Source organism: Phalacrocorax carbo, chromosome 6 (genome assembly GCF_963921805.1).
Source record: "Phalacrocorax carbo chromosome 6, bPhaCar2.1, whole genome shotgun sequence".
Lineage (NCBI taxonomy): Eukaryota > Metazoa > Chordata > Aves > Suliformes > Phalacrocoracidae > Phalacrocorax > Phalacrocorax carbo.
This window is the reverse complement of record NC_087518.1, coordinates 31,439,655-31,455,581: the sequence shown is the minus strand read 5'-3', so window position 1 is coordinate 31,455,581 and position 15,927 is coordinate 31,439,655. Positions and strand designations below refer to the sequence as shown.

Here is a 15,927-nt window from a genome sequence, read left to right as displayed (position 1 = left end):
GGCTGGGGTGGTTATGTGTGAGGACTTGTACTTCCTCAGGTCCCTATCCACCCTTGCAGTTTTGGATCCTCCAACTAATCTGACTGCGAGTGAAGTCACTCGACGGAGTGCCTTGCTCTCCTGGGTGCCTCCTGTGGGAGAGATGGAGAACTACATCATGATCTACAGATCTTCCGATGGCAGCCGGAAGGTGAGTGAGTCCTCACAAAGCAAGAGGCTCATCAAGTCAAGGAATAACATGACAGTGGAGAAATGAGCAGGAGAAACCAAATAAAGAAAAGAACAATGCTCACTAGGTCAGGGAGCAACCAGAAAGGCAGATGTTACTTTCTGCATAAACAATACTTTAGATAACAATTGAAAAAAGCAGGAAAAGATTGCCTAGGGCAAAATCTTTATGCACACCTGCAGGTCTGGGCACAGAGAGCATGCCTGGAAATCTTGGAAAAACAGGGCAAATTCACAACTTTTGAAATCAAGCAAGCTGAGGCAGGAGAAAATTATCCCATTAACAGAGATGCTAAAAATGCCATTTGCCCTTCTTGCAAAAGGGAAGATAGGTAAAGACAGCTAATTAATCCCACAATACAATATATTTGATTATTTAATGAATGTGTCCATATCTGCCTGTCCGGAAGAGCTACTACAAATGCTATCAGAAATACGTCACCGCAAAGAGTCTCATTTCCTTTGCTGGTGTGAATGGCTCTGAGTGGCCAGAGGATAATAGCTTTGCAGAAGGGGTTCAATAAAATGATATGTGGCATTGGCTGACAACCAGAAAAATTAACATGACAGGACTTGACGGAGTCAAAACTGGCTGATAACCAGGTTTGGCCAGCTCTACTTCCTGCAATGCTTGGGCAATCTGTCATCCCCTGTATCGAGGACACACAAATCCTGACAGAGTTGGCAAATAGAGAACACAGACTGCAAATGTTTAAATGTCCTGTGTCCAACCAGCTAGATTTTTCCCACCCAAACCATCCTAAAAAGGTTGAATATATTAATTGACCTCATGTTGACTTAGTCCAGGGATGTAAGCAGACATGCAACACTCCTTGGCCAGGTAGCAAGGGCTGCAGTAGTTTGTGGCTTCCTTTCCTGCCTCGCTTGCTCTTTAGGATCCCCATTGCTTTTCTTATCTGTTGCTCTTGGTGTCTACCTCCTTCTGGGACTCATGTTCAGGAGCTGATTGTGGATGCTGAGGACACGTGGATCCGCTTGGAGGGGCTTTCTGAGACCACAGAGTACACCGTGAGCCTGCAAGCTGCCCAAAATGCCATGCGGAGTGGCTTCATCTCCACCACCTTCACCACAGGTGAGGACTTGCACCACGTCCACTTGGCCAGACAAGGCTTAGTCCACATACCATGCTGGTATACATGGACTGATTTTATGGGCTTTCCCTCAGGCAGCATTTCACCACAATCCACAGAGAGGTATATTAATAGCCACAACCCACAGTGCTACAAAAATTTAATGGCTGAAGGACCTATAATACAAACACAAGGTCCAGCCCAGGGCAAGGGGATTTGAGCTTCAGATGAGGAACCATCTATCAGGCCCTCTGCCTTGCCCTTGCCCCTCTTCAAATGCATAAATAGAGGGAAAAAAAACAACAAAAGTCAACAACACATTATCAACAGATATGTTCTTGTAGTGAGTGAGGGGACACCCAGCTGGTCTTTCCACACTGTAGACATGGTCTGATCTCTTATAAACATCATAGAATGGCTTGGGTTGGAAGGGACCTTTAAAGGCCATCTAGTCCAACCCTCCTGCAACAAGCAGGGACATCTTCAACTAGATCAGGTTGCTCAGAGCCCCATCCAACCTGACCTTGAATGTTTCATATCAAAGCCAGCATGCCTGCAGGACTGGTCCCACTGATTTTATCTAGTTTCATTATTCCTCCCCCTCTAGAAAAGTCATGATTCATTAAGGCAACGGGAATGGTCTCCTTTCTGAATCAAATGGTGGGCATCCACAGCCACCATAAGCTTCACAGACAGAGAGCTTGCACCTGCAAGAATGAAGCTTGCATGAAAATGTCATCATTGCTCCCACCCTTTGCAACCGTTCACATTAGAAACCATGCAAAGCATATAGTCCCTCCCTCTCTTTGAAAAGCCTTGCTAGGCCAGGGCAATTAAGAGTCAGAGTGCATTTTGTTCAGGGCTGAATCCAACTATTTTCCTCCTGGGCTTCAAAAGCACTAAGAAGCCTGAAGATGACATCCACTGAAACTCCTCCCATCTGCACTGCCAGTTCGATTAGGAGAGTTTTCTTTGAATCCGCTGTGGATACACTTCCTCATCCCGGTTACATGCAAAAGTCCCTCTACCTGCTTTTGAGAGATAATAGAAACTATTTATGTCAATGAAAAAAGAAAAGACTCTTCTCTAATGCATCTATGGATCAGCCTTTCCCATTATTCTTGCCTTTTATGCAGGCACATAAAGCCAGTGCAATTCAGGCAGGTGATGGGAAAATATGTGTATTCTTTGAGGCTGTTTTGGGAGTCAGGGACGAAACTGCACAGGGCTGGCTTCTCAGCTGGACTAAAGCAGCAGAAGCCCACTCATGTCCAGTAAAGAGAGCACTGCTTCAATTAAACACAAATGTTGGACCTCAGCAGTATTAGAGACACCATGGCCAGATAATGCAGCATCCGAACACAAGTTTAATTTGCTTTTAAGGTGAGGATAGACATCAACAAGAAACCAGTTTCCCCCCACTTATCCCATATATCAATGAGACTGAAACAGCCAGGAACAAACATCAAGGCAATGCAATACATGGGTAGCATCCCTCAGCAAAGAATTGGGGTCTGGGATTCAGTTCACTCTGGCAGGATATCAGGCCACTTTGCAGAGAACAAGGACTTGTCTTTAAGGACACAACAAAAAAAAAGAAAAGAAAAAAACCCCATTCTTAATTTAAATTGTTTTGCTTCCTTCTGCTAACAGTACACATCCCGGGGTTCTTCCATTCCCTCTGACATATTAATAGCTTGGCCTCTTTGTTTCATGTTTGCATAAGGTTCTTGGGGAATTGTATACAGATGGGACAAAAGGAAGAAACAGATACAGTATTTATAATTTATAGTGGTTTGAAATGCCTTTCAAGGTCTCCTTGGCTCTTAAAGATATGAATATAAATTAAGAAACAAGTAATCTCCGCAGAGCTCAGGGGAGCCTGAAGTGGTTGTCTTTGAAGCAGTTTCATTGTTGGATACTATAAAATGCAAACACTGTCTCACCAGACTTTGCGCTACAGATCACGGAGGTGGGAAAAATAGGGGAACTTCATCATTTAGACAAAGTGAGGACCTCCCAGTCTTCAGGTCACAAGGGTGGGGAGAATATGCCCAAGAGGGAAATAACAGATAAGGGTCTGTACCCTGGTCCTATGGGGTATCATGAAGTTGTGATGGATGCACACAGCATGACCTTTATACCCACCTTCTCAGTAAGTAACCAAGACACCCTCAAAAGCCACATCCACATTGCCAGCTCTGCACTCATTTACTTCATCATCCATATACACCAACAGCAAAGAAAAAGGTGATTTCCCCCTTTTGCATTAAATGAGAAAAAAATTTGAACCCAGAGTTGACATCCCAGTATGCTGGGGTCTCATAGTTCAGACTCTCTTAAACTCTGACCCCCAAATGAGACTTTTTTTCATTAGAGGATACCTGCAGCACAGCCACACAGCCCATGCTGCCCACCTCTAGCATCTCACACGGCCCAATTCCTGCTCAGTTTGCAAATGACAATCAGCCCAGCAGAAGTCCACCATCATTTCTCAGGGCATGGACCAGGAGAGTCCCGCCAGAATCAGTAAAATCATAAAACGTGTTTGGAGCTGGCAATCCTGAGAGGAGAACAGCTTTTGGTATTTTCACAGCTGTCTAAATATGCTGGTGACAGCTTAAACCCCATGGTTTCAGACACGGTGCAGAAACATGATCCAAGAAGTGACATCCCTCATCATTCATAGCGATGCACCTTTCCAATATAGGACCTATGGGAGATTGATTGATATATACACACTTTTTTTTCCATTAAATCCTCTGATGTTGTTGGCAGATGCAAAGTCCCACCACCTCACAGAATAATTTGGGCCACAGAAGCCAAGTTAGACCTTTTCTGGAACATAACTAGTGGGGCCCAAGGCATGTGGAAAGGGTATCGCTCTGCTTAAACTTTGCTTATTTTCTCTTTAATTTCACAGGCGGCCGTGTCTTTGCTAACCCTCAGGACTGTGCCCAGCACCTGATGAATGGAGACACGCTGAGCGGCATCTACACCATCTCCATCAATGGGGACCTCAGCCAGCGAGTGCAGGTGTACTGTGACATGACCACTGACGGAGGCGGATGGATTGTGAGTAGCTGTGCAGTTGTCCTATGCATTGTCCCCATCAGAAAGTAACCAAGCCCCATCCTACCAGCAAAGCCAAGCACCACACTGTGCAGGAACAACAGCAGGCTTAATATCACATGCTTCATTTCCCACGCCATAGGGAATGGCCCACGCTTCAGTAATAATAGTTACACTTGAAGAAATACCCTTTGATTTATTTGACATGTTTGCAATGCTTCTGGAAAGCAAAATCTGAAAGTGAAGCTGATTTATTGTTCTAGAAATGAAATTAATGGCCAATAGCTTTCATAGGGAATGATTCACACTGCCTGCAGTAGGAGGGTGTCAGGCATCACCCTGATTGAGTCCACACAGGAGCATTTTAGAGGCAAATGCCTGTTTGGCTTTTGAATTGCACAAACATTGCTTGTCCTGATGGGTATGGACTGACAGCTTAAGTAAATAATGCTCTGGTGCTATGATTTTATGCATGTCAGACGTTTACTTACAGGCATTACACAAAACTCCACTAGATGTATAGCTGAAACAAAAAAACGGGCTTCCTCAAATGCTGCTTTCTAGCACAGATGTTATTTTAGCCAGGAAATTTCCCTCCATCTCACTCTGCCTCAAAGCATCCCCTTGGATATCACAGAAAGAGCCAGCCAAAAGCAGAATGCCATGCTAGAAAACCAGAGGCACCTGGTGTCAGGTAGAGCAGAAAGCTTGAAGGCTGAATCCTTCCTATTATGACATTGATTTGCCTTGGACATCACCTAACATCTCTTCAGTTTCTCCTTCTGAACAGAGCTGCAATTAACATTAACCAGATGGATTTTGCAATTTTCTCTCCCAAAAGACATGGTGGAAAGACAAAGTAGTGTCTTTATTTCATGTGCCCCAAAGCCCAGCAAGGCTGTCCATCTTTTCCTTCACACTGGTTTTTCTCGTGGTCTTCCCTCACCGCAGGTCTTCCAGAGGCGGCAGAACGGGCTGACTGATTTCTTCCGGAAATGGGCAGACTACCGGGTGGGTTTTGGAAACTTGGAGGATGAGTTTTGGCTGGGTAAGACCTTCACCAATTTTCTTTCATTAATGCATCAAACCTGAGATCCATGTGCACCGGTTGCTCACCCATGCCAGCTGTTGGCTCCTCGCCTCTCACCCCAATCCTCTACACTCTCCCGCAGACATCTTTTCTTCCGTTGTTCGTCCCCTGCCCTGCATGTTAGAATGTCACTTATGGGCACACTACATAAAAGTACATCATGAAGGCCAGCAGCTCCCTAATTTGCTCCTCCTAGGAGAGAAGGGGGTACGCTGGGGGTCTTCATGGACCAAAACCCGTCATCCTCCTTTGGATGACTGCAGGTCGCATTGGTGTCATCTACAACTCATGGACCTCACCTGGCCTTGGCCAGCAAGCCAGTTGCCCAAAGAAAGTAGGAAAGGGGTAAGCAAAAGACACCTCATGGCTCTGAAATGGAGCATGCTCCCCCAAAATGTGAACATGAGCCAACACCAGGTCTGCAGTGTAAACACGCTCTGGCTTGTATGGGAGCTTAACAGCTCAAAAGATGGGTGTGCAATGCAAGAAGCACCCGGGCTCCACAGCTGATCATCCCTAGCTTCAGCAGCATGGAAAAGCTGAACCTGGGGCTTGAACCCACCTCTCACAGCCACAGGGAAGTGAAGCTAAGTGGGGACAGAGAGTTCAGACCCCACTAGTGCCAGGAAAGACAAAGACTTAACCAAAAGTGCTGTTGTTCTCTGGTTCCTCTCCTCGCTCTCATTTCCTATGGACATTTTATTTGCCTAGAGCTTTTGTTGTTTGCGCACAGAATGCATCCAGGCACTGGGTCTCACTGGGTATCTTGCTGCTTGACTTGCCAGGCTTGGACAACATCCACAAGATCACTTCCCAGGGGCGCTATGAGTTGCGAATAGACATGAGGGACGGCCAGGAAGCAGCATATGCCTACTATGACAAGTTCTCCATCAGCGACTCCCGCAGCCTGTATAAGCTGCGAATTGGGGACTACAATGGCACTTCAGGTACAACCTCAGTGCTAGCATGTAGTAGGGGAATCCTGGGACCGGTGGGTCTGAAACTGTGAAGGAAATCCCAACATCAAAGCTTACTTGTCTGGAGCAGCAAAACACAAACCCTTTCTGCCTTCCTGCAGTCCGTCACGAAAACCAGGCTGATAAATCCCACTGAGCACAGAGGGGATTTTCCATTGGGGATTAAATATTAAATATCGGAGGCATTGCTGTTCAAATAACCGGGTCAATCATCAGAGGTATCATCTCACTTGGCAATCACTGCAGCTCGCTATTGATGTCATGCTGGAGAGTGTATTTATTGCTCTCCCACAGCAGTGGCAAAATCTGAAATCCTCTGCATTGTTTCCTCACCAAAGAGACCAAACATTGTTTGGTTTTGCAAGGGTCCTGTCACACCTATTTGGTCAATTGATATAGCAGCACTAGGCTTTGCCCACGAGAAAATGGTGGGTGAAGGGTGATGCCGGGAGGGCATGGAGTTCTCTTCCCCAAGAGGGGGAGAGAGGTACAGCTGCAGCACCTTTAGCTGGAATGGGCATGACCAGTGCAAGCCTTCATGATCCAGAAGAAACTTCACTGCCATGTACTTAGTGAGGAACCCCACACCATATCTAAGACGCAGGAATTTTCCTATACAATATCTGGTAGTTGCCACTGGAAGAGAAGAGACAGGGCTCTTGGTTGCATGCAGCACAGTACTTGCTCTGACCTTAAGTCCCAGGGCATGGGACACCCAACCTATTGCCAAAAATGCCAGTAACAGTGCTGCAGACATTAATCCCTCCCCTTCCCCATGCAAGCTCTTCTTCTAGACACCTAACCAAGGAGCTTCTGCTCCACCTTAAGCAAAGAGAGCCAAGACTTGCCATTGCTGAGAGGTTTTCTAGCAAGCCTCTTAATGGCTGGACTGCACACAGCTAGCATGGGTCCACTTCATATTTTCTTAGATACCACCAAAGAGCTTATTAAGAACGTCTCCTGCAAGTGCATCACTCAGTTATAATAATGACCATATTTTACTTTGGCTCTTCTTTCACCCAAAAACAGCTCTCTTGCTCCTTAGTAAGGAGCGAATATAAGGTTGGTGAACTAAGACAACATGCACCTTCCAAAAGTCCCCCTATCCAAAGGGAGAAAAAAAAGCCAAGCATCTTGGTTCAAGAGGCAAATGCTTGGTCTCCTCTGGGAGAAAAAAATTCCCTTTGGCTAACAGGAGGGAAGGAGACTGAAAGTATCCTGAAGTTACATAGCAGATCAGGGCTTCAGGAGATCAGGGATACTCATACCTAGGACTTAATTAATTTCTGAAACATTGACATTCAAAACCAAACCCCGTACAGCATTTTATCTACCAAACCCAAGCAGCCTCTAAGATTTGCTGTGGTCTGTACTGATCCTAAACTGACAGCAGAGGCCCTCATATGAACCAGTTGTGAGCAATTCCAGTTAACGTTATTCCCAGACTTTCAGCTGCTTGAGCTGTTGATTGACAGGCTACCACATGTGCCAGAATATCTTAATTTCCTTATGAAAAGACCAGATGACTCGGGCTCCTTCACCCCTAAAGGCACCTCTTTCCACAGGGGACTCCCTCACCTATCACCAGGGCCGCCCCTTCTCCACCAAGGACAGGGACAATGATGTTGCTGTGACCAACTGCGCCATGTCCTACAAAGGGGCCTGGTGGTATAAGAATTGCCACCGCACCAACCTCAATGGCAAGTACGGAGAGTCCCGGCACAGTCAGGTAAGGGCAGAGCTGGGCTGAAAGCCTTCAGCATTTCTTCCAGGAGCATGACCAAGCACACCAGCAAGCCCAAACTAGGTCTGGGGATGCATGGTCAGTGCACCAGGGTTAGGAGCACAGCTGGGGTGACCCAACACAAGCTGGAGCAAAAGGAACCACTTTCAAGTCATTTAGGTGGGTGCTTTGTGCCTCACACTGGCTGCCATGATCATTTACCTTGGCACCTTGTTAAGTTACATTTTAAAAAATACATACATAAGATTTGATCAGGAGCCTTTGAGCAGTGGGAAAAACCCAGCAAGCCAGAGCAGCAGAAAAGTTTCTTGCTCCCAATGTAGCAGGACCTTTCTTCTGGCTTCTCTATGGTGGTCAACCTTGATTCCTTCCTCTCCCACTCTAGTCTCTCATTAGGGTCTTTCTTTACCCTGTGCCTTTCCCTCCCTCCTGCCAGGGGATTAACTGGTACCATTGGAAAGGCCACGAGTTCTCCATCCCCTTTGTGGAAATGAAGATGCGACCATACAACCACCGTAACATCTCTGGGAGGAAGAGACGGTCCCTGCAGCTCTGAGCCACCTGAACTCCCTCCTGCCGCCCACCACCTGACCTCTTCTGTCATTTGTTTGTACTTTATAATATGAAAAGGGAAAAAAAAAATTACTACTCATTTGAGATAGCAGCCTGCCCCTCACAAATGCTGGAGGGAACCACAGCACAAGCAAAGGCTGTGGGAAAGGAAAGACCTCACTGCTTTGCACCTGTCCCAGAGAAATACCAAATTTCCAGTCTCCCTACCCCAAAACTCTGGCCCTTAACACAAGAAGAGAGAGAGAGAAAAAGACAGATTTTTGATATTTTTTTAAAAGACTTAGAAATCCCCAGAAAACCCTGTTAGAAATGTTTGCCACAGGGCTCATGGCAGAAACCTTCCCCACAGGGACCTTGGTGCAGCCATTTCCACCCCAGTCACAGCCAAGGACACCCATCTTCTCCCTGCCTCCTGGCAGGGAGGTTCCAAGCTTCATGCCATCCTGTAGACACCAATTCTTCCAGCAGGCATAGGCCCATCTCTCCTTCTGGCCTGGTCATCCCTCCCCTATGCACAGGCACTGTATACATGGAGACAAAGCAAGGATGAGCAAATGCAAGGCTCAACCCAATCCCAGTTTTCACACCAGGAGGGCTTGGCAAATTTCTGCATATGTAGACAAACTCTAGAGAGCCCACAGCTCACATGTTGGCCCCACCACAGCCAAAGCCATCCTCATGTACATGATGTATAGGGGAACAAGAGCTGCTCCGTCAGCCCTAACCTGCATCATCCACTCCTCTGAGCTGAACTCATCCCACTCCAGGTGCATGACATCTGCCTGTGTTATGCTGAGCTTCACGGAGAAGAAAGGAGTCAAATTACAGGACTTGGGAGAAAAATAACTACTTGTGGTCTTGAACTCTAAAGCCTGTTTCCCCTGTTATTTCTGTATGCCACTGCACTGTCTCTCACTGAGGTCATTGGTCCCAAACCAAAGAGTCTCAGAGAAGAACCAGCAACCAAAAGAGCTATCACACAAGCGCAGCCCAGCCTGAAGCCAGCAGCTGGCAGACGCCAGGTGCTTTTGTTTAAGGAACTCTGCACACACAGGGAATGATGATGACACAGCCAAGAGACGACAAGTGCAAGCTGAGAAATGCCCACCCCTTCCTTCGCCTACATCTCTCTTTGCTACCATCACAAAAGGGACACAAATCTCAGTGCCTTGGTATCACCATCTCCCTAGTGGGAAATCAACTGTTTCCCCTCGAATAGATGAGCTCAATCTTCCCATCCTTAAATTCTCCCATCTTAAGGTTGACGGAGCCTTTGGATAGCTCTGGCTGCACTCTCTTGTCACTGACACCATCTCCATGCAGCCCAAACGACAACCGTGCTGAAGTCACTCCTCTGCTGAGGGCTCTGATCAATGCTGACCATTGTCACTGGCCTGGTCTCAGAGAAGGGACTCATCGCCACATCCAAGGACAATGCAGCTTATCGCTGGGTTCACAGCCAAGGGTGCATTACAAATGCTAAACACTGCTGTTTGATTTTATCACACTGAAGCTGCTTTGTCTCAAGAAACATCTTCCAGATGGCAACATAAAGGCATCTTTGCAGTAGCTTATAATTCAGGCCAGTGTTTCTTTCATGGTCACACTTCTGGATTTTCTGACATTACTCATCACTGCTGCAGAGCTGAAGAAGGGCATTAAGCAGGAAACGCAGCCTCCTTGTCCATGCCACATACTGGCACGTAAAATCATAGCTAACCCCAAGGTCAGGACTAGATACAGGTCCAGCCCTTCAAGTGGTCAGCTTACAAGCTGGAGTCTGACCTGCAGTAAGAATGCTGCAGCTCAGCAACATCTTACTTGTAAATGAGGCTTCTCTTCTTTCTTCCCATCAGCATCAAATCAGGCAACAGGTCAACTAGTTGAGGAACGGGTCCATCAGGGAGACTGCAGGTGATGGGATCTCGCGGGACATGGCCCGTGTCACAGATGGCAGCATGTCATGCCTCCTGAGTGGCCTGCCCTGTTTTAGGTCCCAAAAGCTGACAAGAAACAGCAGATAGACTTGATTAAAACCCAAGAAGCCTCCTAGTAGACCAGCAGAGTAATATTTTTCCCAACATCACCAAGAGTTTATAGACAAGAAGTGTCCTAAGAAAAGCACCCCAGTGCAGTGGTTAAAGTGAGGATCAGAGACTGACAGTGGATGGCATTCCTCACCTGTCTTGGATGGTACTGTTTGCTTATCTACCCACGTGAAAGGATGAGACATCAGTGGAAACACAGGAGCTCATCACTCACAACCAAGTGGAAGGCAAGAACTCTCTTTTCAAAAGTACAAGTCAAACAGAAAAATCAAAACATGCCAAGCTTTTCCAGGAAGTTAAAAAGAAGATCCTCAAAAAGGCTGATTATTCTCTAACTAGATTTACTGCTGTATATCTCTCCCTCCCTCCTCATGTCTATCATCCCTTTTATAAGTCCAGTAACCAGGATAAGAGGACCTGGTTGACACAACTCCATCATCAAGTCTGAAGGACAACCTTGGAGATAATATCTGACCTTCTGCTGCCATTATGTACTAATGCTGGTCCTTGATCTCACACATGGTACCAGGGTGTTGCCTTTCCATCATCCTGGTGAAACACAGTTGCTAAAATATCTTAAAGACATCTACACATGGTGGTTTTTATTCACTTGGTGATAAGCTAACCCAAGCCTAGGCACACAATCAATCAGCAGCAACGACCCAGTCTTTTGGGCAATTGTCCCTTGTTCACGCTGTCCATATACAAGATAAAATTTTCCAGAAATTCATTATTCATCGTTGCCTGATAATTTTTGTGTGTGTGCAAAGCTCCTGCCAGCAGCTTCAAGCAAATTTGTGCTTAATGTTGATGCTATGGAATGGCCAGATGATTAAGTACAACCTCTCTTTACTCTCCATCACTCTTTGGGCAAGCCCTTTTTCTGAATTCATTCTCCAACCAGAGCAAGTCTCGCCCTATCCCTCATCAGCACAGCACTGAGACTGAACGAAGTCTTGGCAACAAGCCTGAAATTCCCAGAAACCCACCCTGGATCCTGCACAATGCTCATCTTGAGAGACTTTGGCTCCAGCACATGAACCATCACTGGGCTCAGTGGCTCCTCTGCCATCCAGCTCGTATGGCCCAGGCTTGTCCCAGATGCCAAAATGAACCTGAAGCTGTTACAAAAACCACACAATCCACTGTAAGATGCCAAATCTCATAACATGAAGCAGGAAGAAACACATCAGATCCTTCACCCAGCAGAACACCATGGGTGCCCAGGACACCTGTAGCCTTTCAAACCCACCTGTTTTTCTAACCTCAAAATCCTGGAAGAAAACATCAAGGGACTTTCTCATCTCTTGCTCAGTTTTGATTTTCCTCTCTTTCCATTTCTGCCAGACCTCCAAGCCTACCTTCCCACCATGCGTTGCACTACAGTGTAAACGAAGGGGAAAAAAGGCCTGAAAGGAGAAGCTACTTTTAGTAAACTGATCCTTAAGACAGCATTTACAGATTAATAATCTGGGGAAGGAGAGAGGCCAGGCCCTCCCCAAAGGTAGCCGGGTTTTGACAGAAGGATGCTGGAAGAGTGTCAAAGCCACACAAAAGCTGGGTAGAAGCCTTTGATTCTACTCCTTATCTTCGTATTACTTTACCGTGGGCATCTCAAAGCATAGCAACAGCCTAAACACCCTCTTACCTCCTTCCTAAAGTGACTCTCACCCCAGGTGAAGCAGAGAGGAAGCGTTGCGGTGTGGACAGCACAGCTCACACTGCCTTCGTCCCCAGCATTGCTGCAGGGGAGGGGTCAGGCAGTGGTGTCCCTGTGCCAGGGTGCCCTGTGCCTGCAACAGGCTTAGAGTGACCTGCTGAAATACAGCAGGAGCCAAAATACCCATGCAGCGCATTGCCTCCATGCCAGCACATGCCCTTCATCCAGACGCAGAGCTGCTCTCCTGGCATGTCCCCATCATCACAACCTGGGGTGACCATGCACCCCCTGCCCTGTGCCCCCCAGCAACACCCACAAGCTTTGACCTTACCAGACACCGCTAGCAAAGAGCTCTCACCCAAAAAATACCCTTTAATTCATGCTTACACCCACTAATGAAGGGCTTTGTCCCAGGGACAAGCAAGAAGCCCATCCCTGTTTCTGCCAACCAAGCACCCCAGGATGGCCATCAAACCAAATCAAGCCCCTTGGGGACCACCGGTTCCCTCCAGGGTCACCTTCCTCCCTCCTTAAACCTGACGGTGTCCAGATGGTGGTGGCAGCTCCTTGCCCCTTCCAGGGGAGATGTCTGGGGTAAGGGGAAGGTAAAGGCCCTTCCCAGGGGAGATGCTGATACCCAGACCCACCTCAGTACCCAGCCTGCAGCTCTCCAGGTGTCAGTGGTTTCTCAGAAGGATGGTGACATGAAGACCTAAACAAACAAGCAGCCCCCTGTGTACAGCTGTTATGTTGGAATTGTGATTATTACTTTAAAAAAATTAAAAACCATAAATAAGAAGGAAGAACAGAGGCAACAAAATCCCTTGGACAGGTTCTGATGAACTCAAACACAAACCAATGCAACCAAATGAGGGGGAAGATAAAAGCAAATAAATGCATAAATAAAATAAATAATATAAATAAATAATATATTAAACAACCCTCCCCACCCTGTAATGAAAATGTAGCTTGGAGAATGGGATTGACGCTTGTTAACCATTGTTAACTAGTATTTTTAGTCCTGACCGCTCTTAGGCTATGTATAGTTCCTTTTTTTAATGCATTTTCTATACATTAATAAAAGATACTGAAGGAGCGAGCTGTGTGCCTGTCCAGGAGTGGGGTGGGAGTAGGGTCCTGGTGCATCCAAGCCCAGCAACATCACAGCCCCAACCTCACACCAAGCAGAGACGTTCATCCCCTGTCCCTAATCCTCATTTATCCCAAGGGAGAAGGAGCACAGGAGGCTCATTAGCAGGGATTTGCATGCTCTCACCCTCCTGCAAGGGTGCCCCACTGGAGCTCAGATACTTTTGCATCTGAAGCAGTTGGCCACGGAGGCTTGGTTTTTCACTCAGCAGTTTGCAGCTGAGCTGCAAGGTGTTGTGCAGCTGAGACAGCCACCCCAGCAAGCCCAGCAGCAGCTGGAAGAGGGCATACTCCTCATTTGCAAAGCACTCCAAGAAACACGAACCAGGAGGAACAGAGCAGATGAGAGACAAAGAACATCCAGTGGGATAAAAAAAATACAGAAGGAGGAAATTTGGGGGAGCTGCCCAAAACATGCCATTGGTGCAAGCTGCCCAAAGAGGTGGTGCCATCTCCATCCTTGGAGGTGTTCAAGACCAGGCTGGAGAAAGCCCTGAGCAACCTCATCTGACCCTGGGGCTGCCTTGGGCAGCAGGTCAGACCAGAGGCTCCCACAGTCTCCCCTGCCCGACTTATCCTGTTAAAATAAATAATAATAAAGTGACCACAAAGTTGGGTCGGTGCAGCTGGTCTCTTAACCCTGGTAAGGCAGGGAGCTGTGCTTTGGCCTCAGCCCAGCGCAAGATGTTTGGTTAATAAATTTAGCTGCTCCCATGAGCTAGAGAGGCCCTTGGCTCTGCAGCTTACAGCCAGAGAAAGCAAAGATGTGGTGTAAATGCTCGGGAGCAGAGCAAAATGACCCTGAAGTCTTCAGCTAAAGCCATTCTCCTGATTTAGACAGCAATCTGTTCCCAGCATGAAGGAAACCCCACCGAAACCAAATTGCAAGGCTATTTCCAGCAGAACATGCTCCCAGTGGAAAACAAACAAACAAAAACCCAACCAAAAACCAACATTAATTTAGCAAAAATCTCTGGGACAAGTATGAATTTCAGATTATTTTGAAAGTCTCCTCTCGTTTCACACGCAGGCTTTATTTAGACCTCCTTGCCTTAAGTTTTCATGTTTGACACGTAGCCAGGCAGGATGAGAAAGCCCGAAAGAAGTTTTTCTGCCAGACTGCTTCAATATTTTCTAAATTTAATTTCAGAGAGACAAAACAGGGGAATTTGCTTTGTGGCAGCTTCTCAACTTCTCTTTCTTGCCCCAATTTAAGAGATTAAAAAAAAAGGAAGTTGTGAGCATGGGGTTCCCCCACCTTGGCCACGGCCAATGGCACAGTGAAAAGACAAGCCTGAAGCCTGATGGACAAAACTGTCTGGATTAAATGACCTTTTTCATGTCTAAAGGGATTAAATGCTATGGAAGACCCTTGAGGAAAGCCCAGGGGTCTCCCCTGTGTGTGGAGGAGCCAAGGGGTGGAGATGGGTTTGGAATGGGGAGGAAGGGTTGCCTGCACCAGTGCTTTGCATCCCAGCCTTGTGCAGCTTGGCCAAGCAGTTGGCCCAACGTGGTGCATTCCATTTATGGTCTCTTAGAGAAGGGCAGTGCCCTTCACTGTACTCCCCGTTCAGCATGTCTGGGGCCAAGCGGGGCCACCAGGACCTCCAATCCGGGCACAGCACCCCAAAAAAAGCTCACCTAAAGGAAATACAGACTTGCTGTTGCAATAACCAGATGCATGAAGTGGGCACGCACCACTTGGAGGTTGGGATCCAGAAAAGGCAGGACCATGTGGAGAGACAGCATCCCTCTGGACCGCAACCCACATCTCAGAATCAGAGCCATGGCCCACCTCCATGCTTCAGATGGGATGCGAAGGGGGTGAGGGCTGGCACAAGCCCTTTCCTAAAAGGTCCAGGTTTTAACTTAAGCCCAGGGAGGTGTTTTGCCCCATGATATCAACCCCTGGGGAGCTCCTGCCCCATCACCCATTTAAGGTGCCCACCGCCCTCATTGCACAGGCCCCTCTGCCACTGCACAGCTCAAAGCCATGTGTATACTCTATACGTGGTCCTGCAGTATAACATATGGTGGTATCTCACATTTCCAGCCTCTTCAAGGAGCGCACCTCCCCGGGCAGCCCAGGCTTTGTGCAGGCAGAACCCACAGGCAGCACAGCCACACTGTGAACAGCCACTCTCCTCTTCGGGCACTTCCAGCAACCACAGAGCATCCCACCGCCAGCACCCCCCCATTCGCACTTTGTACAGGGATATTTCATCACAGCCCTCTTACCAAAGTCCCCTTCTTGCATGAATGATGTTTGGGAACTTTGTTCTACCAGCAAACATC

At 47.3% G+C, this 15,927-nt stretch overlaps 1 protein-coding gene across 1 annotated transcript in view; it reads left to right on the top strand.

Annotated features, from left to right (window-relative positions):
* Window positions 1-13,570, top strand: part of TNR (tenascin R) — a 34,297-nt gene extending 20,727 nt beyond the window's left edge. The window contains exons 16-22 of the mRNA XM_064454444.1: window positions 60-190; window positions 1,189-1,321; window positions 4,243-4,394; window positions 5,343-5,439; window positions 6,267-6,428; window positions 8,024-8,187; window positions 8,639-13,570. Coding sequence (XP_064310514.1) covers window positions 60-190; window positions 1,189-1,321; window positions 4,243-4,394; window positions 5,343-5,439; window positions 6,267-6,428; window positions 8,024-8,187; window positions 8,639-8,758 — 959 coding nt within the window. The 3' untranslated portion in view covers window positions 8,759-13,570. The remainder of the gene's footprint in view (window positions 1-59; window positions 191-1,188; window positions 1,322-4,242; window positions 4,395-5,342; window positions 5,440-6,266; window positions 6,429-8,023; window positions 8,188-8,638) is intronic.
* Window positions 13,571-15,927: the final 2,357 nt, after the last annotated feature.